This window comes from Drosophila teissieri, chromosome X (assembly GCF_016746235.2).
Source record: "Drosophila teissieri strain GT53w chromosome X, Prin_Dtei_1.1, whole genome shotgun sequence".
NCBI lineage: Eukaryota > Metazoa > Arthropoda > Insecta > Diptera > Drosophilidae > Drosophila > Drosophila teissieri.
This window is the reverse complement of record NC_053034.1, coordinates 7,734,938-7,745,070: the sequence shown is the minus strand read 5'-3', so window position 1 is coordinate 7,745,070 and position 10,133 is coordinate 7,734,938. Positions and strand designations below refer to the sequence as shown.

The 10,133-nt window shown below is 45.1% G+C and overlaps 1 protein-coding gene across 1 annotated transcript; it reads right to left on the bottom strand.

Moving 5' to 3' along the window:
• Window positions 1-448: 448 nt before the first annotated feature.
• LOC122624784 lies at window positions 449-3,103 on the bottom strand. Its single transcript, XM_043804483.1, has 5 exons — window positions 2,915-3,103; window positions 1,543-2,852; window positions 1,346-1,490; window positions 924-1,277; window positions 449-866 (listed from the first exon to the last, which is right to left on the bottom strand). Exons 1-5 carry the CDS (start codon window positions 3,101-3,103, stop codon window positions 477-479), a joined length of 2,388 nt encoding a protein of 795 aa, XP_043660418.1. The 3' UTR covers window positions 449-476.
• Window positions 3,104-10,133: the final 7,030 nt, after the last annotated feature.

The window sequence follows — 10,133 nt, the reverse complement described above, 5'->3', positions numbered from 1 at the left end:
TACAATTATTTCGCGCGCTGTAGGCAACGAATTTCAACAAGTGTGTGACTCCTTTACTTTCGATCGAGATATATAGTACTCGGTTCACTAGAGATCGGTTCATAACAATAGTGCGCTGAAAGGGGTTATTTAAGTTACTAGTTAACAGGATCGTGTGTCCTTTGGTGCGGGTTTTTAGATTACATGGCTGCAGATGGATAATACTGCTGGTTGTGTGTGCTGGTAAGCAGTAGAAAAGTAAGAAAGTCTCTTGGCTAGAGTGTGGTAAATGCAATTTTCCACAAGGTTCTCTTCTCTGTTCTTCTCATCCCATTTCTCGTTTCTCGTTTCTCTCTCTCTCTCTAAAGGTATATTTGTTCTGCAAAGGGGGTTTTTCCCAAGCGAAGGGGGCGGTGTAGTCAGCGCCAGTGAGGCGGAAAATTTCGCCGTTGATGTGAGCCGCCGTTGGTGTACCGCCTGTGATCTCCACGAGACTCCTAGACGATGCTGTTCCGCTTGGCGGTGGAGCGTTGCAGGGTGTTTTGCATGGCGGCCACCACCGCCTCGGCGCCGCCCGTGAAAACCGGCTGATTGACCGCCCGCCGCAGGACATGCCACATGGCCACCGGTTTCCTCAGCGACGACAGCATCTGGTGCCAGTGGCGCAAGCCCTTGCCCACCGCACAGCTGCCGGCCACGATGTGTCCCAGTGGGGTCACCCCGCCACTGGTGGTCACCCCGAAGACGGTCACCCGCAGCTGGGTGGTGGTCAGACTGGGTGGCGGCACGCTGAAGATCATCGACTCGTTGAAGATCGGACTGCGATCCTTGCGCTTCAGCGAGGTGCGCTTCTTCAGCACCTTGCGATCCTTGTCCATCAGATAGACCTAATGATCAGCATAATCCTAATTAGCTGTGGAGTATTATACAGAATAGGAACTCACCTTGACGAAGACGCTGTGCACCGTGTCGGCGGCTTCCGGCGCCGGCTGCTTGCCGTCCAGCTTGAGATTCCGCGCCTTGACCACCACGATGGTCAGGCGCTCCGCCGTGGGCAGGTAGCTGAGCGAGAACATCAGCTCGCCCCAGCGGGCGTTGCACTTGCGCGAATCGGACAGCGGGATCCAGGTGGTGATGGGGCGTGGCATCTCCCCGATCTCCATCTCCGCCTCCCCAATGAGCGTGTGGGCGGGGCCGTTGTGGTACAGATGGAACCACAGCGAGTGGCGCGCCTGCCGCTTCTGCAGCCAGAAATCGAAGCTTTCGTTGTAGTTGGGCGTCAGCGCTCCCTTGACCACCTGGAATGCCAAATTATATTAATTAATTACTATATATATATAGGATATATATATATATATACAAGTACCTTGGTTTGCATGGCGCCCGGATGATCGGGCACCAAGTAGATGCGCACAAAGGTGTCGAGCGACTCGACGCTGAAGGGACATATGAGTCCCTTGGCCTCCAGCACACTGACAGTCAGTTCCATGCCCTCGTTGCTCATGCTCATTCTTTGGAAGGAAATTATGATTATAATACAATTAGGTAGTATAGAGAACTTACTGATCGTAGTTAAGGCCAACGCACAGATAGCCGGTTATCTGCGTGTAGGGCTGATCCAGTTGATCCAGGAATAGCGTGGAATCCGAGGTTACCGAGTCGCAGGAGATGGCCCTCTCCAGATTGATGCCATCCAGCGAGCCGGGTATCGAACCCGCTTGTGATGCATCCAGGGACACCTGCGAGCTGTTCCTTCTGCCCAAGCCCAAGCCCATGCCCATGCCCAGACTCAACGTGGAGTCCTGTCGCAGCAGGGAGCGTCCAAAGGACCAAGTGCCATTGCCATTCCCATTGACATGACCCGATCCTGGTCCTGTTCCCGTACCATTGCCATTGGCCATCGGAGCATTGACGCCCAGTTTGCGAAAGAGATAATCCTCGGAGATGGTCTTCTGCAGCAGATGCGGCCCCTTGACGCGCTGCGAGATGCCCGTGAATGGATTCGTTGTGTTGTGGAGCTTCAGCAGTCTGCTGGACAGGCTTTGGCTCTCCACGAAGGGGTTGCCATTGTGACTGATGGTGATGGGTGGCGCATCCGCAGCTGGCGGCTTCAGAGGCGCAGTTATGGGAGTACTTTCATGTGCAGCAATGCTGGTGCTTTCCAGAGAAGCCACTGTGGCATTGAGAGGTTCGGAAATGGGATTACTGGGCAGCTGCTCGGTGGACTCGCACAGGAAGGGATTGGTGCTGGAGTTGCGACGCTTCAAGGCAGGCGCTTTCCGCTCACCCTCCCGCGACGGGGTCACCACCTGCTGCTCCGGCTGGCCACCGCCATTGACCACCTGCCGCTTGGCAATGGGCCTGGGAATCGCCGTGCCCGACAGGTTCACCGACGTCGATGTGGTGAGTCGCGGCGGTGGTGGCGCCTCCAGTGGCTGCGGCAGCACGCCACCTCCACCTGCACCAGCACCGCCAACAGATGCACCATTGTGGCGCAGGCAGGAGCGACGCTCCTGCTCGTTGGAGGTCACCAGTTCGCTGGGCGTGGTGACCTCGTTCACCTGGCTCAAGGAGAAGGTAACCGTTTTGCCGGCAGCTGCGGCGCTATTCGGCGATGGCGCTGGTCGATCGGGCGGTGGTGGTATCTTGATGCCCGAGCGCGGCAGATGCCACATGGCGGTGGTGGCCTGCAGGGCGCTGGATGAGCCGGTTATCGAAACCGCACCGCCGCCGTTCATCAGGAAGAGGTGCGTCTGGTGCGTCTGATGGGTCTGGTGCGTCTGCTGGGAGCGATTGTAGTCCTCCTTGTCGATGGTGTCGAAGCGCTTGAAGCTGCCGCTGGTGCTCAGCAGGAACTCGGAGCCGGATTGTATCTGTGGGTGAAGCAGCATATCTTTCTTGAGCAATACTTAAGGACAATGCGCAGAATACTTACACTGGCCATATAGCCATTGGCATGGAAGAGCTTCTGCTTGTGGTTGGACAGTCCGATCTTCTCCTCCTTGCTGGATCGCATCCGCATCCAGTTGGCGGCCCTCGGACCCAGACAGTGGCAGGCGAACAGGATGCCCAGGATCAGAACTGCCAGGAGCAGCAGCGCCACGGAAATGGTGAAGCTCATCATATCCGGACGAGTGCCATTCGCTTACCAGTTCTACCAATCTCGATGCATCTCTGCGTTCCCACCTAATGGAATATAAGATATAAGATAACTTTTAGTTGGATTTCCTCGTTTTCTGGTTAACAATGACTCATCTATGCGCAGTTTTTGTTCGTCCAAAAACGAAAATAAAACCCAAATGTTTTCATCGGAAACAGATGACAATGGCGGATAGTTGGTAGATTTGAAAAAAGAAAACACTTTCATCTCGCATCGCTTTACACTCAGCAATTTGCCTCATCACTGCGATGTGGGGGCGTGTATGTGGGGCTTTCTTTTGGGGGGGGAGGATGGGTGGGGACAGGTGCTCCGTCTCGTTCTCAATCACAAACTTTGACAGTTTCTCAATTGAATTTGTAACCGAAGACGCAGCATTGCCACTTCAAAGCGGCGGCAATCAGAACACGGTGACATGGCATACAAGTGCTCATCGAGGAGGAGCTCATGGGGAGGTGGATGGTGTCCACCATTGTCATGGATCATGCCGTTGACAGACCGCCGAATCTCTTTATCACCCACGTTATCATCCGTTCTCTGGGCCGACGTCGTCAGGCACTCAACGAGCTTTGGTAACTTGGCACTTGCGACTTGCCACTTGCCACTTGGGGCTTATGACGGATTACAGTCAAACCTCGTCAAGGTGAACAAATAACTGGCACACAACGAAGTGCACTATGAATTTTCACTTCCCTCTTTACGATTTTGAGTGTTCCCTTTATGCCTGGCATAAAAGTAATAACCATTCACCTTTTATAGGGCATTTGGGGAATTTGCTTAGTGGAAATGCCAAACGACCTAAAATTCCTGCATTTTGTCCATAACATTGGAAATATTGGTCCCAAAATGGAATGTCATACCTCGTTAAGCTCGTAATTACATTCCCAATCGATTTGCATTCAAATCTGAAGATTTTATTTTTTAGCCGATTTTTGCAAATTTTGATGATGTTACCCCTTACAAAAAATGCGAAAATTTACCCAAAAATTAATTTTCCCAAATCCATAAAATATTGATTGGGATGGTTAGTACTGGTAATTAGCTGTTAAAAACTGTTATCCTTTCATCTATATGACAATTTTTGGCCAAGTTATGATAAAAAGCCTCATAGTAAATATAGCATTTTCGCCAAAAGTCGTTTTTCCGAATTTTCGTCATTAAATAATCCGTTTTTTTGCCACAACTTTAAAAATAATGGTCTGAATATGGAATGTCATATCTCGTTGAGCTCGTAATTAAATTCCCAATCGAACTGTATTCAACAATTAAAATGTAATTTTTTTTCAATTTTTGATGATGTTACCCCTTACAAAAAATGCGAAAATTTGGCCAAAAATTATTTTAACGAAGTCGTTCAAAAGGTGATATGGTTGGTTAGTATTGGTAATTAGGAGTACAAAAATGTAATTTTTTTAACTTTTCGACCATTTTTAACCAAGTTATACCGAAAATACCAATCGTAAATATTGAATTTTTGCTGAAAATCGTTTTTCTGTTTTTTTGCGAACTTTATTTTCACTATTTTTATCACAGTATTCGAAATAGTGGTCCAAATATGGAATGTTATACCTCGTTGAGCTCGTAATTAAATTTCCAATCGAACTGTGTTCACAAATTGAAATTCTATTTTTTTCACATTTTTTGCAAATTTTGATGATGGTACCCCTTACAAAAAATGCGAAAATTTGGCCAAAAATTATTTTGACAAAGTCGATCAAAACGTGATTTGGTTGGTTAGTATTGATAATTAGGAGTTAAAAACTGTAACTATTTTTGCTTTCTGATCATTTTTAGCCAAGTTATACAGAAAATACCAATCGTAAATGTTGCATTTTTGGCGAATTTGATTTTTCTGTTTTTTTGCGTAATTAATTATCAGTATTTTGATCACAACATATGAAATAATGATCCAAATATGGAATGTCATACCTCGTCGAGCTCGTAATTAAATTTCCAATCGAACTGCGTTCACAACTTGAAATTCTATTTTTTTCACATTTTTTGCAAATTTTGATGATGGTACCCCTTACAAAAAATCCAAAAATTGCCAAAAAAAATTATTTCTCTAATTCCATCAATAATGGTTAGCATTGGTAATTAGCTGCTGGAAACAGTTTTTCTTTCATCTCTATCATAGTTTTTAGCCAAGTTATGATTAAAATCCTCGTAGTAGATATAGAATTTTCGATACTTCTACTTTTACTGTAGGGAAGCTGCACTGTATCCTGGCAAAGCTAATAAATGGAAGTGTTTGCTAAGCTTGGCTATTTATTTTCTCTGCTCTCTGTACAGATTAATTTGCTCGGAGGTGCATCGTATCCAGTTCATTGAGCTGCGAGTGAAATCGGTTTAATTATACATGTGCCCCGGGCAAAAGAGCATTACATTAATGTATCAACGCACAGGGTCGCCTATTGGATACCGTGCAATAAGTGAAAGTAGTAATTATTACCAATAGCAGGTTGCTAGTTGTTAGTTACAATGTTAGCTACCATTTCTAGCCATATAAGAAACCATGAATTTGTATAAATTATTAATTAAATGAAATGAAATGTACAAATTAAAGCAAGTTTAAGAGGGATTTAGGTGCTTCGTTTATCGACGGTGTTTTGGGTGCAAAAAGCTAACAAAATAAGAGAATGTACAAAATCGGTTTTATAATCCCCATAAACCAATGCCCGCAGAGGCAGTAAAAAGAGCATTTTATTCTGCGAAACTGTGGGTAATTTCAGTCGTAATTGGCCATTAAAATTTGGCTAGTGTAGCAGGGCCAAGTTGGTCGCACATCGTTGTGGCTTAGGAGCACTTTTAGCCGGGCCAAGAGCTGCCAGCAGCCAGCAGGCAGCAGGCAGTTGAAGTGCCACTTTTCATTAACCTACTAGGAGGTCATTCCACTGGCTTTGCTCTGTCTTTTGTTGCTGCAGGTGCACACACACACGCAGGCTCCTCCGATATCTGATATATATACTACATATACTATATGCTATATACCATATACAATAGTTGGTGTTTGGGCCCGAAAGTGTCGCCCCGAATTAGCCAGAGATGACCTCTTTTGGGCCATCAGAAATGGGACAGGCTGCGAAGTGAACGCCAGTCACGTTCGGCGAGTGACAACTGTAGCCCTTAGCCCATTTTCCATTTCCAGCGAAAACAAAGAGCAGAATTCAAAAAACCGAAACGAAACGAAACTTTTCACTGTGAAATGGAGAGTGAAAAGCAGGCGAAAGTCAAAGTAATCAGAAGTGGGAAAGAGGAAAGAGGAAGGAGATAGCAGAGATGAAGGCCCAAGATAAAAGGCCAAAAATCTAGAGCAACGCACACACAGACACACCGAAACGCAGCTCATTTGGATTTTCCTGCAATTTCCCCACTCGCACTTCGCACTTTCACCAAACAAAACAAATACAAATACAAAAAAAAAACGCAGCAATTTCTTACCTTATTTATGCACGCTAATCATTTGGCTACGATTAAGTGGTAAATATTTTATCACACTGATTTCACTGATTTAACAATACAAATAATAACAAGTAGCAGCGCAGCGGGGGGAGGAAGAGCGGGAGGCGGAAGTGCGGGCGGAAAATTCGCACATTTTCGTAGACCGTTCGGTGCCAAAACTCGCGGCCAACTGGGGGAAAGCTGGCCAACTTGGGCCAACAGCAAGAACTTTGCTCCAGTTTCGCAGGGAAATGCGTTTTCCCAGCTTTAAGTTTTCCAATTTGAAAACAAACCAAGCTTCGTCCTATTTTACGAACTTTGTGGCAGTGAAAAGCCAGCTTTTGGCACAAGCTCCGCCATAAAGGATAATTAAAGCAGTGAAAAGCCAGCTTTTGGCACAAGCTCCGCCATAAAGGATAATTATAGCAGAGAACAGCCAGCTTTGGGATAGGCTTCGCCATAAGGGATATTTATAGCAGGGAAAATTATAGCAGTGAAAAGCCAGCTTTTGGGACAAGCTATGCCATAAAGGATTCTTATAGCAAATGAATGTATGGCAGTGCAAAATACACCACATTTAAATTGCACAGCGAGAAATTCAACAAAGCTGCTATAAAGATGAACAAAAGTGCCATAAATGGGACTTTGAACCAGCCATAAACGGGTGTTGAGAAATGGTTATCACGTGCTTTTTATGGTTAAATGGCTGCTATTTAAACTTATTTATATTAAGCAAGAGAGAACGCTTTAGTCGAGTTCCCCGACTATCTGATACCCGTTAGTGCGGAATGCAGAAAATTGAGAGATTCTGGATTTCAGATATATCAGGAAGAGGCCAACGAATTAATTAATGGAATTAATTTAGTTTAAAAACATACAAATAACGCATACATACATGTTACATACTTTCCAACGAATCTAGCATACCCTCTTACTCTACAAGTAACGGGTATACAAATTAGTAATAGGCTGTAGACGATAGTTTCCAGTTGCCCCGTGTCACGACTTCCACCACAGCATGTGCGTCGCATATCTGTTCTACGAAGGGGCGGAAATGGGCTTGGAAGTCGTATGACACATAGCTTCACTGTTATACGCCCGCTCACCGGTTATACGTGGCAGTGCCGTTGTACAGCATCCCCAACTTCCGTTAACAGCGGCACTTCGGCTACTTTCCCCAAGTGTTAGCCCCCCCTCCCCTCGCTGTTGGCCAGGCTGCCACGTTTGGTGGAACGCAAGCTGTAGCACAGTTTGACCTTACTCAATGTTACTGCACTCGCGTGGCCTGGAATTTTAACATTTGCCGAAAACGAGAAAACGAATCCGTATCCGAATCCGAAACGCTTTAAGCGGATTAAGAAAACCAGAAGAATGATAGGTGCTGCTAGGGCGAGGGGGTTTCCTCCCCTCCCCCCCCTTCTTTTTTTCGGTGGGGTAGGGCATGGTAAAAGGAGTGGGGGGGAGGGGGGTTGGGGTCTTAAAACCTGAATAATAGATAGATACACACACAAGGGTCGGCCTTTCGGCCGATAATGGCTTTAATTCGTGGTCAATCTAGCGTGACTCCCCAAAGGATGCAAAGGATGTTCGGCGCGAAATGTTTTTACATCTCTCGCACTCGCTCTCTCTCCCTCTCTCTCTCTATCTCTCTCTCTCTCTCGCTGGTTGCCCCGAAGCGCCTAATAAATTTCACATTTTGCAACTTGCCGCATTTTGATTTTGCGGCCATTACGCAATTTTTGGCACTGCCCAAAATGCCAAAAAGCGTACATATCCAAAATCCCCAATCCCCAATCTCCAATCCCCAGCTGAGCCACGCCGCACTGAAAGTGCAAAAAGAAATGCTAAATAAACACAACAAAAAATGAAAATGAAAATGAAAAAAGGAAAAAGGAAAAACCAGCAACGATTAAAAGCACACTCAGTTGGGATAATTTTCACAGCATCATTTCGCAATTCCTCTGACAGCAGCAATCAGCAGATTGTTGGCCAAATCAAATTGCTTTCAATCGACACTTCGGCGCACGATACTTCCTTGCCACCGGACACGGCGGTTATAGCCCCGATACTCGATACTCGATGCTCGATGCTCGATACTCTCGATTGTCGGTCAAATCTTGGGGGGCAGAAAATCTACAAAAAAATACAGAAAGAAATAGAAAATATACAAGAAAAATAAAAGAAATACAAAAAGGATAGAAAAAGATACAATAACATGAAATAAAATGAGAGAAATAAAATGATAGAAATAATGATAGAAATAAAATGATAGAAATAAAGTGATAGAAATAAAATGAGGGAAATAAAATGATAGAAATAGATTGATAGAAATAAAGTAATAGAAATAAAATGATAGAAATAACATGATAGAAATAAAATGATAGAAATAGAATGATAGAAATAAAGTAATAAAAGAATTAAAATGAGAGAAGTAAAATGATAGAAATAAAATGATAGTGAATGAAATAAAATGGGAAAAAGCAGGCAAACCGCATTTCAGGCTAAAATGAAACAATAAAAATGAGTGCTGGGGCGCAAAACTGAAAAGGTCTAAATTGCAAATGAAATGCAACCGAATCAAATAAATTACAAAAAAAGAAAAAAATAGAGGAGGGGAAAAAAACAACAAAAAACAAAAAAGCAGAAAACAGAAAAACAAAGGGGCATTCCCGAGTTGAAGAGTCAAAGGGAAAGCAAATAAATTGTGCAAATTGTGGTAAATTGCGACTAACACAAACAGCAACTATGTTGTGAGTGCTTCTGTATAGAATGTATAATAATGCCAAATGCCGAATGCCGAAATGATTTCAAATGCAATTTCAATTGAATTTGCAAACAGGCTTTTCCGAAACTAACCAGAACCACCCACTGCCCACTCCCCACCCCCCCGCTGATCGGGCATTACGAAAAAGTTTTAGGCCATACAAATAACGGCAAAGTACCAAACCCCCAACGCCCCGCCGCCAATTTCCCATTTTCCCATTTCCCCATCGAATGCCTATCAACGAGCCCGTCAATTCATGGCAAAATATTGCACAAATGCGAAGAGACAGGGGACGGGGCGGAAAAAAACTCAAAAAAAAAAGAAGAAAAGTTAAGTAAAGCAAAGGGAAGGGAAGGGGTAAAATCGGGGGATGGGGGGTTGCTTAACAGAGGGATTTTCCTGGGGATACAGCGGCAGATGCAGCAGCATCAGCAGCCTGCATGAAAACTCGTTGGCCAACAAAGTTTTCCACCCTTTGGGCCCTTCCAATCCCATTACCATTACCATTGCCATTTCCCAGCCTCAATCCATCCAAGCCGAAGACCACCCACCGCCCACCGCCCCCTACCCCTTCCAGTTGCAGTTCCAGTTCCCCTCTCCCACTTCCGTTCCCGTTCAATTGACAGTCCAATTAACCGGGAATTACCCGAAGTATGTGGGCCCGTGGAAGTAATCCCCATTCAACGTCCCGAGTCCCATTTATCGCCAACTCAACTGGGCCCCTTAGAAGTGTTGTAATTACATAAGCACCGCCATTTCATTTTCTCATTTTCATTTCTTTACTTTTTTTTT

Excerpts from the sequence above, each read along its gene's own strand:
- LOC122624784 (XM_043804483.1), bottom strand. The coding sequence starts at position 3,103 with ATGATGAGCTTCACCATTTCCGTGGCGCTGCTGCTCCTGGCAGTTCTG. Across the intron at positions 2,853-2,914 it reads CCAATGGCTATATGGCCAGT|ATACAATCCGGCTCCGAGTT; the intron begins GTAAGTATTCTG and ends CTTCACCCACAG. Across the intron at positions 1,491-1,542 it reads GTTGGCCTTAACTACGATCA|AATGAGCATGAGCAACGAGG; the intron begins GTAAGTTCTCTA and ends TTCCTTCCAAAG.